This window comes from Heterodontus francisci, chromosome 15 (genome assembly GCF_036365525.1).
Source record: "Heterodontus francisci isolate sHetFra1 chromosome 15, sHetFra1.hap1, whole genome shotgun sequence".
Lineage (NCBI taxonomy): Eukaryota > Metazoa > Chordata > Chondrichthyes > Heterodontiformes > Heterodontidae > Heterodontus > Heterodontus francisci.
This window is the reverse complement of record NC_090385.1, coordinates 41,220,708-41,236,593: the sequence shown is the minus strand read 5'-3', so window position 1 is coordinate 41,236,593 and position 15,886 is coordinate 41,220,708. Positions and strand designations below refer to the sequence as shown.

Sequence of the window (15,886 nt, the reverse complement as noted above, 5' to 3'; positions counted from 1 at the left end):
GAAAATGCCTTGAGAAAAGACAATACATTTGCCCAGCTTAGAAATTGTAGTTGTGTGGCATGCAAGATAAAGTGCAAGTACTTTATTGGAGCATAAAACTGACTGCTGGCTTATATAGTGTAAGACTTAAAGTGCTTTTGGAATAAAATATCAGATAAAGATGAGTCAGCATGAATTTTAATTTAATTCTATTACATATAAAATGGCATGGGACCACTCCACAGCATAAGCTACTGAGCTACCATTTCTATAGAAAGTTAAATATTGGGTTATAATGGAGACAGTTTGAAAGTCAACAAAATTGTCAGCGTACATTAATTGGACATTTTGTACTTTAAACCACAAGGTCATCGATATGGTATACGTGAAAATCAATTTAAAATCACAAAGATGACTCAAAACTCATTCTAAAGAGACTTGGGTCGTATAAAACAGGAAATGTACCAGTGCATCAATATAATTGTGATTAATTTCAGAATAACCTGTACAATGTGTGAACTTACTGGGATAGGGCCCATTAAAAGTCTTCAAGAATTTTGAACTGCTGAGTATTACTGGATACTAGAGACTCAAAACCGGTTGTATGCACTGTGTGTGTTGTTGAACTTCAAATTATTTCAATAAAAGCAGCACATCCCAAATTAAAGATTGGTTCAGAATTTAGCATTCTGGCAGTAAAAGTCTCTACAAAAGATGCTCATAAGGCATTTATTAAATCTCTATGACTCAATCTTTACACAGTTAATTTTATTTCATAGAAAATGTGAAACAAATTTTCTCACTACAAATACAGGAGAACAGAAGAATTAGCAAAAAAGGACCATTCAGCCCCCAAGGCTTATTTAACATGTTGACAGCAATAATCTACAAGAAAACACATCATGTGATGTCAATGATACTCAAATCATCAAATTACTCCCACCAGTACCACCACCACCAGTGCTAAAGCTGCAGCCATACTGCTTCCTAGCTATAACTCATGTTCAGACAGGCAAATACATTTTATATTGCTGGTATATTTACACAGTTTGGAAATTCCACACATCCATTGTTATATTTTACTGAAATCAGTCACAATGGTGAGATGAAAACTTTACCTAAATTATTAATGCACATCTTTTAATGTTATAATTATGCAGTCCAAGTCCAAAATTCATGGATACAAGCATACACTGCATTCAGCAACTGCTTTACAAATTCAAAATGCAGATTGGATATAACTACCTTCATGTCATCTTGAACACCGAGAAATTCTACTTTTGACAAACTTTCACAAAACCATGAAAAGAAAAAAGGTTGCTAAACCACAGACTTTAAGTTTGAATACTGATTAATACATTAATAATGTGAATCAGGAGCTATTCAAAATTAAATTATCATTCACAAAAATCTAAGCAAATCATAATTGAAGTGTTGACAATTTCAGGTAGCATTACTTACCATTTTATATTAATATTTAAATACATTACTATTTATATTAAAAATCTTCACACGCTTCCTCTCGACAAAACCCTGCTGCATGTTCACATTTTTGTCACAATTTCATGCAAAGCTTTTCCATTATCAATTCCTGTATCGGCATTTATAATGGATACTGCTGATATAAACGTGTCATGCTGCAATTACACCCTTCTCTGTGCCAGTAATGAATGGCTCAGTTTTGTGTCTCCAGCTACTCAATTGGTAATGCAGATAAACTGTTATGCTCCAATTATACTTGTTTCCAAATTTCTATCAAGTTTTGCTATTTAACTATAAATATCAAATCAAAGTATATAAAAATGACAAAATATATGATATTCGTAGCTTGATAAAATCCCATTCTCTAACGCCACCTCACCTGAAAACTATTGAGAATGAGTAATAACATTAAAAGTATTTTGCAAGTGCACACCTACTTCTTTTAACACTTTGCTGGATCGTCTAAACTATTTATTACTTACCTTTGAGGCCTTCCATCTCCAACATCAGTGGTTTTGTGATCCAAGCCTGAATTAGAGTTCCAATTCCATCTAGGACTATCCCTCCACCATCACTGGACCATCCTTGCAGTCATGACCTGACTGCTTTTAAGAGAAGGAACAGCAGCAACAGGATCATAGGAGGGAGAGAGGCAGGAAAATGAGGAGCAAGAGATGAATAAAATGTGGGAAGGGAAGTGAAAGTAGGAGGAGGCAGAAAGCAGTAGCAGGGAAGGAAGTTGAATAGGAACTTTTTAAAAATAAGTGTATGGTGGGGTCTTGCATTGTTTGTATTTGGGATTTTAAAGTTTTGAATGGGTGATTGCATTTCTATGCAATCTTATGCAGCCCACCTATGACATGGTATATTAAGTCCTCTGCTCCAAAAGGTTGGCCATCCCTGGTAACAAAACCTGAGGGGGAGCTACATAATCACATCTATAATTGCACACACAGGGTTAATTACAATGCATGGCACATCTCAACAGCTGACACTCCAACAAAAGGTACAGCTTAGAAGGGAAGCTTGGAACATTGTAGGAGGCACAGGACTTGATCCCAACCTTAACTCACTCCAATTTGGAGGCCAAGTAAAGGAAAACTAAACTGCACTAACTAGGAAAGTTGTGAAATAAGGCTATTCTAGAACCACATCAGTATGTATTCCTATCAATGCAATTCTTTGCTGGTAACGCTTTTATTTTCAGTAAATTTCTGCGTTTAACGCGATGGGTGTCATACCTGGTCAATGAAACTGGGAATTTTCCACTTTTATACCCACTAACTTCAGGGCAGATGCAGTGAACTTCCATCTTGTTTGGCCAAACAATTCCCCTACTCAGAAAAGCAATTCCGACGAGATTTGTGCAAATGTGTTTCCCCCTGCTAAAGTGATTAGAACTTAACATTAAACTGTAGGCAGTATGTGCTTTGGGTACACTGCCACCAAGAAATTGAGACTGCCCAAACTCAGCTCACATTGGACTTTTACAATAGAGAGGAAATTTCAGCCTAGCCTGCTGTGATTTCAAATGTAGTTCCAGAGATTAAATCACATTGTGTTAATCCACTACTTTCGTCACTGGGCTTAGGTAGCAAATTGGTGTAATTAAAGGCTGGCTGATCTACCTCTGTGTTGCTTGAAAGTCATCTGGGCAGGAACGTGATTGGGTTGTTCAGCTGCTAAGTTGGAACAATGTTTAACCTCGCCTATCCTTTCAAAGTTACTGCTCAGTTCCTGTTGGGAATTGGTCCAAATAAGCACATCCTGAGATTAAAGAGGTAAACTGCTGTTGCTGAGGGAATTTTCTACATGACACTCCTGTGAAGTGTCTTGGGTGCTTTACTATTTTAAAGATGCTGTGTAAATGCAAGCTGTCATCGTTTGGCAGGTGTTTGTCAATCTCCAGTTATTCCTCTTGGACAAAGACCAGTTATCAAAGTCAGAAGAAACCTGGGGAAAATTACTTTTGTTCTCTTTTTATATATTAACATTATTCTGTTTATTCATTGTTATTTTATATAATTAGGTACAAGTGGGGTGTATAGTGAGATAAAGTGCGACGATGTTGGTTTGACATGGATGTGTGACAGAATCATACTAACTGCAAAACATATGTACATGATCTAAGTCCTCAGCATTCATCAAATTACAGATATCACCCTTGAGAAAGAAAACTATTTTTGAAAAATGGCAGTAATTTCACATTGAGATCAATTATGGGTTGAGGTCGATGAAGTGAGTTTTCAGGTTAGAACTCAAAATTGCAACTACCAATATGCAAACATCACTCAATAGTGATTAAACTAATTGTCCTCAGCATTGCACTTTTTTTTTTAAAACAGCAGTAAAAAATTTTATGGGACAGGCCAGATCCACATTCACAGAAAAATAAAACATTGCGTTACATTATACAACATCCAGTCTTGATAAAACATTACAATATCCAAACAAACACCAGCAACACGATGGAAAAATCCATATATATGCATGACTGAAAATTTTACTTGAACTAATACAGTTCAATGTTGGGTCAGTATGCTTCTTGTACAATACTCAGAATTCTTCATCCCTACCACCAGTGAAAGGCCTCTAACCACCAGTACTTCACCCTAGTGTTACAGTTCAAAACTCAAGTCTAAAAGGATAAATAATTGTACAACTGGGTGCTAACAGCTCAAATTAGCATTTTACAAAAATTTCTGATGTTTGCCAAGACTCCTAGCAACATTATCTACTATGCCATCCAGTAACTAAAACCTTTACTTGTTAACCCTGCAGTTTAAAGGAAACCTGAAGTAGAATCATGAATGTTTTTCAGCCAAATTGTTAGTTACTTCATTTTATGCTTATTAACATTGAAGGCACATCTTCAGTGAGAAACAGTATTTCTTTGAAACTTTACAAAACTAGAACATACGAAACAACAACAACAGAAGCTCATTTTTTTTCCCTTTAGTTTTTATACTTAATATCCTGGAATGTCTCTACAGTAGAAGCAAGAGGCATTTAATCATTGTCCGAGCCTACCGGTGGCAGGAAAATCAATGCATCGTTAAACTTATGTCCATAAGGTCGTAGCCTGTAAACACCATACATCATGACATGCATATGATTAGCTGACCATCCATGAAAAGTAATGGCCACATCAGAACAGCATCCTTCCACAACTTCATTTGGATGATTAGACATTGCCTCTATGACAAGAGTGTTTATATTTTTTGAGTTAAACAATTCTTTTCCTTCATTATCTTCTGCATTATCAGCAAAAACTCCTGTGTACTTCAGACATACTGAAAGTTCCTTTTCTTCAGACATCTTCCAAAGTAAATTCCCCTTTTCTGGGCATTTCACAGGATCATCAAGAACCTGGTAGAGCCTTTTCAATGCTTCTATACTTAGGACCACACCTGAAGATGATTCTACATATTCCAAATCACCAGACTTGACTGTATGACCAACATAGAAAGGCTGTCCTGGATCCTTATTCAACAAAAAGAACTTCAGATTTTCAATAATTGCAAATGTAGTTGACTGTACCAAGAAGAACCAGTTATAATCATCTTTGTAGTTTTCATATGCATGCTTGAAGGCTTTTCTGGTCTGGATCCATTTGTCTTCTGTTGCAAGGTTGACTGATTCGAAGATTTTTACGGTTTCTGGGCTGTAAAAAACAGCCTTATCACAGTGTTTGCTCCATGTTTCTACCGCAGAGGCCCAATAGCCAATTTCTTTCGGTGTAACCATGATCAAACACAGAACACGGATAGTGAGACTGAGCTCCATACGCTTCGCCTCTGGAAGCTTAAGCAGTTCTTCCTTATTGGGAGCTTTTAGATGGTGGTGTTCGTGGCTTCGCAGTCTCGATTCTTCGCTCATCTTAGTGCTACCAAAAAGGGTGAAGACCAAACAAAACATTCCACCCAACATCATACCCTTCATGAAAGAGTTGCCTTCTGTATTCATCTTTGCCTGTAACGATGAATGAAAAAGATTAAAAGTCACTGGAAGCAGAATGTTTATCAGCATCAACTGTTCTTAAAATTAAAAAAAAAAAGTTGTACGTTAGCGCAACTATTCGAAAGCCATCCAGTTTAAACGGCGAGAGTCAGGCGGAGGTAAAGGAGTGAAAGTAGCTCCAGGAACCGCCAGGGTTTCGGGCGCACCCGGAACAGGTGAGGTGACTTGTCCCCTCCGGCAGCGCGGGTCCATCACTAGGGCAACAAACTCGCCCCTGGAGCCCAACCGCAGCTTCACTCACTCACACCAACTGATCCTAACAGCGCGTCCCCTCCCCAGCCCTGAACAAAGTCCCTCCTCGCACTCAGACAAACAAATCCTCACCTCTTGTTCACCACTGTCACATACACCCGAAAACAACCCCAAACACTTCAGCCTTCCACGCATTACTTCCGGGCCAAAACGGATATCCTGCTCTGCCAATATAAAAGATGGCCGCGATCACCAGCGTAGTTCTGCTATGTTTCATGCTGGCAGAAGGGGTGTGAGACGACACGTAAAAGGTGGGGTGTAGTTTTGTTGACAATCAACTGGTATTTATTTTCAGGTAAATTAGTTCTCCCATGGCGCTTATGACGGACAAAATATTGAAAATATATATTCCTTGCTGTATTTGTCTGTTTCTCTCTCCCCGAATAAGGTATGGGATGAGAAATGTTGTTTGAGGATCCAACACTCCTAAGGGTCTGCTACAGAACCTTGCATTTTTATATTATTTCTAAGGTGTCATATGACTTTTGCATTAGATGTGACCTTTCTGTGTTTCCTTTTAAAATCTATATCTGTAGTTTAATGTTTTACTGGAATTTGTAGTTTGTGAGCTTTTATCTGGTCAAAATGTTTATAATTGTGTTTACCTGACCTCTCTTGTTCTTGTGAGTACATTCCATTTATTGTTAATTACCCTTTCCGTGGTACCCACAGCAACCTCCAGAGATGACCTGTCTGAACAACAACCCCATAAACCAATTAAGTTTTATTGCTACCTCTTACTGCGGTCACACAGGATATTTCAATGTACGTGTTTATCTCCCAAACCCCCTGGTAACAGCAATTCTATTCTAAAAGAGACCCCTGGTAACAGAGATTCTATTCTAACAGAAACTTTGAAATGTTTAACTCTACCATCTTAAAGGGGAACTTCAGTGAGCTCTGAAAACTAACCATTTATTCAATCTTTAACTCTAAAGGCATAATACACTAACTATTTCCAAATTCTACTTAATGAAGCCTATTATACCTATATTCCTTCACATAGCTTCTCTCTTGTTGGAGATGGTCATCGCTTGGCACTTGGGTGGTGCAGTTGTTACTTGCCTCTTATCAGCCCAAGCCTGAATGTTGTCCAAATCTTGCGGCAGGTGGATATGGACTGCTTCAATATCTGAGGGGTCCCAAATAGTATTGAGCTGTACAATCATCAGCGAATATTTCCACTTCTGACCTTATGATGGAGGGAAGGTCATTGATGAAGCAGCTGAAGATGGTTGGGCCTAGAACAGTACCCTGAGGTACTCCTGCAGTGATGTCTTGGGGCTGAGATGCTTGGCCTCCAACAACCACAACCATCTTCCTTTATGCTATGTACGATTTCAACGAGTGGAGAATATTCCCTGTTTATCATTGACTTAAATTTTGTTAAGGCTTCTGTTGCCACACTTGGTCAAATGCTGCCTTGATGTCAAAGATAGTCACTCTCACCTCACGTGGTGAATTCAGCTCTTTTGTCCATGTTTGGATCAAGGCTATAATGAGGTCTGGAGGTGAGTGCCCCTGGCAGAACCTAAACTGAGTAGGTTATTGGTGTGTAAGTGATGCTTGATAGCATGGTCAACGACACCTTCCAGCATTTTGTTGATGATTGAGAGTAGTCTGATATGGTGGTAATTGGCTAGATTTGATTTGTCCTGCTTTTTTTTGACTGTACATGCCTGGATAATTTTGCATATTGACAGGTAGATGCCATTGTTGTAACTGTACTGGAACAGCTAGGCTAGGGGTGTGGCTAATTCTGGAGCACAAGTCTTATCCTACAGCTGGCTGTTGTCAGGGCCTGTGGCGTTTGCTGTATCCAGTGCCTTCAGCTGCTTCTTATCGTGTGGACTGAATCAAATTGGCTGAAGACTGGCATCTGTGATGCTGGGGCCTCAAGAGGCAGCCAAGATTGATCATTCACCAGGCACTTCTGGTTGAAGATGGTTGCAAAAGTTTCTGCCTTGTTTTTTGTACTGACGTAAAGTAAGTGTTGGTCCCTTAGAGAATGAGACTGGGGAATTAATAATGGGAGACAAGGAAATGGCAGCAACTTTGAACAAGTATTTTGTATCTGTCTTCACAGTATAAAACACAAGAAAATCCCAAGAATAGCAGAAAATCAAGAGGCAAAAGGGAGGAAAGAAATTAAACAATCGCTATCACAAGAGAAAAAGTACTAGGAAATCTAATGGGACTAAAGGCCAACTATCTGTCTGGACCTGGTGGCCTGCATCCTAGGGTCTTGAAAAGAAGTGGCTGCAGAGATGGTGGATGCATTGGTTGTAATCTTCCAAAATTCCCTAGTTTTTGGAAAGGTCCCAGCGGATTGGAAAACCGCAAATAGACACCTCTGCTCAAGAAAGGAGGGAGGCAGAAAGCTGGAAACTATAGGCTGCTTCGCCTACCATCTGTCATTGCTGAAATACTGGAATCCATTATTAAGGAAGTGGTAGCAGGACATTTAGAAAATCATAATGCAATCAGGCAGAGTCAACATAGTTTTATGAAAGGGAAATGATGTTGACAAATTTATTAGAGTTCTTTGAGGATACAGCAAACAGGGTGGATAAAGGGTAATGTATTTAGATTTCCAAAAGGCATTTGATAAGGTACTACATAGAAGGTTACGATACAAGATAAGAGCTCATGGTGTTGGGGGTAACATATTAGCATGGATAGAGAATTGGCTAACTAACAGGAAACGGAGTTAGGATAAAAGGGGAATTTTCAGGTTGGCAATCTGTAATTAGTGGAATGCCACAGGGATCAGTGCTGGCGCCTCAACTATTTACAATCTATATTAATAACTTGGATGAAGGGACAGAGTGTATTGTAGCCAGATTTGCAGACGATACAAAGTTAGGTCGGAAAGCAAGTTGTGAGGAGGACACAAAGTGTCTGCAAACAGATATAGATAGGTTAAGTGAGTGGGGAAAAAATTAGCAGATGGAGTATAGTGTGGGAAAATGTGAGGTTGTCCACTTTGGCAGGAAGAATAGAAAAGTAGATTATTATTTAAATGGAGAGACTGCAGAATGCTGCGGTAGAGGGATCTGGGTGTCCTTGTCCATGATTCACAAAAAGTTAGCATGCAGGTACACCAAGTAATTGGGAAGGCAAATGTAATATTGGCACTTATTGCAAGGGGGATGTACTATAAAAGTATGGGGAAGTCTTGCTGCAACTGTACAGGGCATTGGTGAGACCATACCTAGATTACTGCCTACTGTTTTGGTCTCCTTACTTGAGGAGGGACATATTTGCATTGGAAGCAGTTCAGAGAAGTTTCACAAGGCTGATTCCTGGGATGAAGGCGAAAGGGATCAAAGGATATGGGGGGGAAAGCGGGAACAGGTTACTGAATTGCATGATCAGCCATAATCGGAATGAATGGTGGAGCAGGCTCGAAGGGCCGAATGGCCTACTCCTGCTCCTATTTTCTATGTTTCTATGTCTTATGAGGAAAGGTTAAGCAGGTTGGGCCTATATTCATTGGAGTTTAGAAGAATGAGAGGTGATCTTATTGAAACATGTAAGGTTCTGAGAGGGACTTGACAGGGTTGATCTTGAGAGGATGTTTCCCTTTGTGGGGGAAGGGAGAACTAGGGGGCACAGTTTACAAATACGGGGTCTCCCCTTTATGACGGAATGAGGAGGAATCTCTTCGAGAGTCGTTAATCTATGGAATTATTTTCCCTAGAGAGCAGTGGAGACTGGGTCATTGAATATATTCACGGCTGAGTTAGCAAGATCTTTGATCTACCAGGGAGTCAAGAGTTATGGGGGGCAGGCAGGAAAGTGGAGTTAAGGCCACAATCAGATCAGCCATGACCTTACTGAATGGTGGTGCAGGCTCAAGGGGCTGAATGGCCTACTCCTGCTCCTATTTCTTATGCCCTTTATGTGCTGGGCACCCCATCATTGAGGATGGGAATATTTGTGGAGCTGCCTCCTCCTCTGGTTAGTTGTTTAATTGTACACAATTCACGACTAGTGTGACAGGACTCCAGAGCTTTGATTTGATCCTTTAGTTCTGGGATCGCTTAGCTCTGTCTATCGCATGCTGTTTCTGCTGTTTTAGCATGAATGTAGTCCTGTCTTGTAGCTTCAGCAGGTTGGCACCTCATTTTTAAGCCTGGTGCTGCGCCTGGCATGCTCTCCTACATGCCTCCTTGAACTAGGGTTGGTCCCGTCTTGATGGTAATGGTAGAGTGAGGGCTATGCTGGACCATGAGGTTCATTGGAAATCCCTTGTGTCGAGGATGAATCTTCCTTGTAGATGTCTGGGTGTAAGTGAGATGTCAGTGTTGGCTGTGTGCTCACAAATGGCTTATGAGCCCTATCTTAGCCTTCCAGGCTGTCCCACAGTGAGGACATTGGTTGTCGGCCGGTAGAAGTGGTGGCAGATTGTTGGCTCAAGTAGCTACCCTTTTTTTTTGTTTCTCTCACCGTTCTCAGTCAGTGGCTGCTTTTGATGATTGGAAGATCTTGACACGATTTTTGATAATGGATTGCCATTTTGGTCACGATTCAGCATCTGCTTCCCATATGTTGAAGTTAATAGAACAGACCTTCATGGAAGTGTGATGAAAACCCCACATGCCAAATGGAAAACATTAATTTCATCGATTGGAACTTTGCCTGAGACTTTTACTGGAAATTGTTACAAATAACTTTTTAAAAAAAAGAACAGCTAGCAGCCAAGATGGCCAATGAACATTTTGCATGTGAAGAAACCAAAGGATTAGACTGGAGACAGACATTATTGACTCAGCCTAGTTAGAACAATTATCAATTATCTGAGATAGCCTTATCAATGTGGTCATCAAATGCCATTGACTGTGAAAGAGCCAAGCCCTGCCACCATCCCCTCCCACCAAGTATGTCTGGGCAGCATGAGGGGAGAGCCTATTATTTCAAAAATAATTCCAGAAGAACCTTAAAACACAAAGAGGTAGTCATATCATGTGACTGCTTATGTAACTCTGGGAGTTTGTGAGTTGTAACTCAAAAGTGAAACTGAAATCAATCAAGGCAACAGCTCTCTCTCTCTCTCCCTCTCTCCAGTAGAGATCCATAGAAGCCTCAAGCTGCAGCTGGGAAAGCCACTGCTACAGAATCTTACCACCAACAACTAGGATACAAGAAAGTCTGCAACCGTGCACGTGGCCCAGTGAGGACTTCAGGACTACAATTTCAACAAATAACTCTGGGACTGAGATTCAGTATTTAAATTCCATTTATTCAGACTCTACTCCAACCTCCCAACTTGTTTTTTCCCTCTGTAATCTGTGTGTGTGTGTGTGTGTGTGTGTGTGTGTGTGTGTGTGTGGTGGGGGGGGGGGGGGGCTGTTGTGTGAATGTGGAACGTGAATGCATTGCATATTTTAGTAATTTTTAATCGGTTTAGAGTGATAAGGTTAATAAACTTGCATCTTTCTTGTTTAAACTCAAGAAAACCTGTCTGGTTCATTTGTAATTATACTAGACTAACAGGAGCAAGCGCTCACCTGAGGTGGAAAGTTCAATCATTATGTTAAAAAAGGATAAACTGTGTTGCAGTCAAACCAGAGAAGGGGCGAAGGGGAGCCTGAGACCCCCTTCCTCACCTAGTCGTAACAGAGGGCTTGAGATTGTCCTTTGAAATGTTTCCTTTGACCCCCCATATGAGCGGGGTCCCTGATGCAGCTCTGAGTAGAGCATTTGTTCAGGCAGTTTTGAGTCGGGCATTCTGACAACATGTTCCATCCATCTCAGCTGATGTGAGATTATCATGGCCTATATACTTGGCATTTCTATGTCTTAGAGGGCGCTCATGTTTGTTCTTTTGTTCTCCTGCTTGATTCTCAAAATTCTTCCAAGATAGTGTTGATGTTGTTCTAGGGCTTTGACATGGCATCCATAAGTTGTCCAAGCTTCAACACTGTAGAGAAGCGTGGAGAGACCCACTGCCCGATAGACTTTGAGTTTAGTGATATAACAATCTCACGATTCTTGAAAACTCGAATGCAATTTAACATAGGCTGAACTAGCACATTGGAGTCGGTGGTGTACCTCTTCATCAGTGTCAGCTTTTTGGCATAGATAGTGTCATGAGCGGATGAAAACCAACTGTAAATTATAGTATTTTTGTGCACTTGGGTATTATTGTCAGCTGCCATTATACACAGCATGTTAAGTTGATTTACTTCTGTGTTCAACTTGTTTTAAAATGGAGGGGGGAGATCACTTCACAAACAGGAGGTGGGACAGCTACCTGAAGGGGTCCAGTCATATGACCTAGAAGTCACTTCTTTTAGCCTGTCTAATTTTGAAACTGTTTCAGTTAAAGAGAACAGCTCGTACAAAAAATCAGCTGCCCGGAAGCTGTGCATCTCACTATCTCCAAGGCCTGCCTGCAAGACAAAAAAAAAAAGCCATAGTCTGAAAAGCAGCAAGAAAATCTGTCTCTGCCCATTTCTCCCTCATCGAAAAAGGTGAAATCATAAACTAAGCTGCCTCAGCTTATCTCTGTGCATAAAAGTGCACAAAGTTTAAGAGATTTCCTACGACTCCTGTTCCACTCGGCATGTCCAGTCAGTTAATTCCAGCTTTAGACTTCATGTTCGTTTTTAAAAAAAGGACTCTGGTTTCAACTGGGACCCCCATCAGTTTGTAACTAAGTGATTTTCTACTTGGTAAATGTCTTTGCCCTTTTGATGCTTTTACCTTTCCTTATATATTTGTGAGCGTGTGTTGCAAAGTTAACCCCCTCCTGAGTTTAAGAGTGTGTGTTAATAAACCCTACTTTTTAAAAAAACTTTAACAACAGTGTTGTGGTCCTTTAAAAGTCAGGGTTCATGAACTGAAGGAGTGGAGAAATATGCCATCAGGGTTTATTTTGTAAAGGGAAAAATATAAATCACAATCTGCTTATGAACAGGTTGTTGAAAATAGAGATTTGTTTTTAAAATTAACTACTTGTTCATAACAATAGCTTCAAGATATAGGAAATGAGGAACAGTTGCCAACACTTCACTATGAATCTCAATTGAAGGTGTTGCATTTGATACTTTTGGTGTGGATTAACAGAGGACTTTGGTCTTCCTGGTGTTCAGGGCAAGTTCGATGCTTTCAAGCCTTTGGTGAATAAGTCAATTATCTGTTGTAGTTCTTTTTCAGAGTGAGCACTCCGTCAGCATACCGTAGTTCTGTTACAGAAATGGATGTGTCTTGGTTTTGGCCTTCAGCCATTTGAGGTTGAAGAGTTTACCATCAATGCGATAAGTTATTAAAACATCTGAGGGGAGCCTGTCCGTCGTAAGCTTCAGCATTGCTGCAAGAAAGATTGAGAATAGTGTTGGTGTAATAAGTTCTGATGAAAGATCACAGATTTGAAATGTTAACTCTGCTTCTCTCTCCACAGTGCTGCTTAACCTGCTGAGTATTTCCAACACTTTCTGTTTTTATTTCAGATTTCCAGCATCTGCAGTATTTTGCTTTCATTTTACATGTGCTACGGTTATGACCAACGAATGCTGGACAGATCACTGACTTATTTGCTCAGTATTGGCGCTTGAGGCAGCCCCCAAAAGGAACAGACAGCCGTGACTAGTATGGAGGAAGTTCGAGGTTTCTGGCCTAACGACACGAAGCTCAAGGAATTTCAAGAACAAATCAGTCGCAAACTACAGGAATGGATGGTCACACCATCAAGTAATGTCCAAAATGACTGGCAATCACTGAAATCCATCATCACATGTACTTGCCAAGAAATCCTTGGACACACCACTAAAATACACCAAGACCGGTTTGATGAGAGTGATACCAGAATATGCAAACTTTTCAACTGTAAACGGAAAGCATTCCAAATCTGGCAACAGGATCCAAACTCCACAGAAAAACTCACCCACTGGACATCCAAAATTGAAGTTTAAAGAAGAACCCGCGATTTGAAGAACAAATGGTGGACAGAGAAGGCTGAGGAAACTCAACTGCTTGCTCACATTTTACAAGGCAACCAAAGGTATCTATGGACCCTCAACACAAGGACCAACACCAGTAAGATCCAAAGATGGCAAGACTCTCAGACACAGACAGTATCACTACCCACTGGAAAGAGCACTTTGTAGAACTACTCAATCAGAACTCCATGATCGACATGCACTGGCTGGAGAACTTCCCAGAACATACAATCAGAAGTGAGCTAAATCATCATCCAACGCTCGACGAAGTGATAACTGCTGTCAACCAGATGAAAAACAAAGCTTCTGGAATAAAAACAGTGCTGGAAATACTCAGCTGGTCTAGCAGCATCTGTGGAGAGAGAAGCAGAGTTAACATTTCAGGTCTATGACCTTTCATCAGAACTGGCAAAGGTTAGAAATGTAATAAGTTTTAAGCAAGTAAGGTGGGGGTGGGAAAGAGAACAAAATGGAAGGTGTGTGATCGGACAGAGAGCTAGGGAGAATAACTGACAAGGACGTCATGGGGCAAAGGCAAAGAGGTGACAGTATGGTGAAAGACAATGCATTAGTCCAGAGAGAATGTTAATGGCAGAATAATGAACAGCCCTAGCCAAAAGCACAACATGAAAAATGCAGTAGGCAGGCACAAGGTTTTTAAAAAAAAAAAATGATGAAACGAAATAAAATAGAATAATTTTTTTTTTTAAAAGGGCCAGTCGTGCTCTGAAATGATTGAACTCCATGTTCAGTCCAGAAGGCTGTATTGTGCCTAATCGGTAAAAACGAGAAAAACTTCTGGTCCTAACAATATCTCTGCGGAAGTACTGAAACATGGAGGAGACATACTGATCTCTCGGATACATGCCCTATTTGTGAAGCTCTGGCAGAATGAAGGAATTCCAAGGACCTTAGAGACACCATGATGATCACAATCTTCAAGAAAGGAGACAAGCTGAACTGTAGCAATTACAAAGTCATAGAATTGGTCTCAACTTTTGGCCAAGTCCTAGATAGGTGCGAGGAAAAGCCTATGTTCTAAATGGGACATATTACTTTCATCGGTTGGAAACTTAGCTGAGACTTTTAATGGAAAAAATCCTACAAGTTAACTTTTAAAAACCTAGCAGCCAGGATGGCCATTGCAATTTACATTTGAAACACCAGGAGATTGGACTGGAGGCCAAGAGTCGAACAGAAGCTCGGCCAGAACAATGGCTTGCCCTAAGTGATTAAATTACCTAGAATGGTTTTATCAGCATGGCCATCAATGCCAATCCCACCCATTGACTTTGGAAGAGCCAACCTCCTCCAAGTGTGTATGGACACCCTGGGGCATGTAGCGCTTTGAATTTCATTAGAAGATTCCAGAAAAAACCTCATTGGAAACAAAGGGCATTGATAGACCCATGTGACTGCCGTCTCACCTCTGAGGAAACTAAAGTTTTGTGACACAGACAGCCAACAGGCAGTAACTGAGGATACAGCAGAGTACACGGCAGCTGCTCACCGTCTTTCACCCCCGCCCCCCCCCCCCCCCCTCACCACCAGAAAATATCAAGAAAAGAACTAGCTGTGACTGGGGACCCCCTCCAAACCTATAGACCACTACAGCCAGCAACCAGGGGAGGAGAATTAACAACCAATTCTGCCTTTAGGAGCCCTGAGCAAAGCAGGCCAACCACAATGCATTTGGACCATTGAGGTCTTCAAGACTACAGCTGCAGCCGAGGACTACTGGATTTACAGACTGTATTTAAGTTCCATTTATTCTGGACTTTAATCCAACCACCAAATCAGTTTCCCTTGTAATCTATTTGTGTCTCTGTGTGACTCTCTCGTGTGAATGTGTAGTGTATGGTTAGTATTTTAAATCAGGTTGGAGTGTTAAATGTAATAAACTTAACTCTTAACCTGTCTGACTGGTTTGTTTGCAATCAAACAAGAGAAGGGAGCCTGAGACCCCCTCCTCACCTGGCCTTAACATAGGATATTTCTTTATCATCTCTCGCCAATTGCAGTGGAGGTCCTTCCAGAGTTCCAGTGCGGCTTCTGTGCTGCCAGAAGAACACCCGACATGATTTTTACAGCACACCAACTTCAGGAAACATGCAGAGAGCAGAATGTCACATTGTACATGGCTTACTTCGATTGCCATGAGGTTACAGATTGTGGTTGAATACAATTTTGCTGCTGATGATGGCCAA

The 15,886-nt window shown here is 40.7% G+C and overlaps 2 protein-coding genes across 2 annotated transcripts in view; one reads left to right on the top strand and one right to left on the bottom strand.

The window, feature by feature from the left end:
* Positions 1 to 732: 732 nt before the first annotated feature.
* Positions 733 to 5,871, bottom strand: c1galt1c1 (C1GALT1-specific chaperone 1). Its single transcript, XM_068047427.1, has 2 exons — positions 5,806 to 5,871; positions 733 to 5,433 (listed from the first exon to the last, which is right to left on the bottom strand). Exons 1-2 carry the CDS (start codon positions 5,866 to 5,868, stop codon positions 4,471 to 4,473), a joined length of 1,026 nt encoding a protein of 341 aa, XP_067903528.1. The 5' UTR covers positions 5,869 to 5,871; the 3' UTR covers positions 733 to 4,470.
* A 39-nt stretch (positions 5,872 to 5,910) lies between these two features.
* LOC137377604 (non-POU domain-containing octamer-binding protein-like) overlaps positions 5,911 to 15,886 on the top strand; it is a 127,482-nt gene continuing 117,506 nt past the window's right edge. The window contains exon 1 of the mRNA XM_068047419.1: positions 5,911 to 5,984. The gene's annotated coding sequence lies outside the window, so the exon portion shown is untranslated. The remainder of the gene's footprint in view (positions 5,985 to 15,886) is intronic.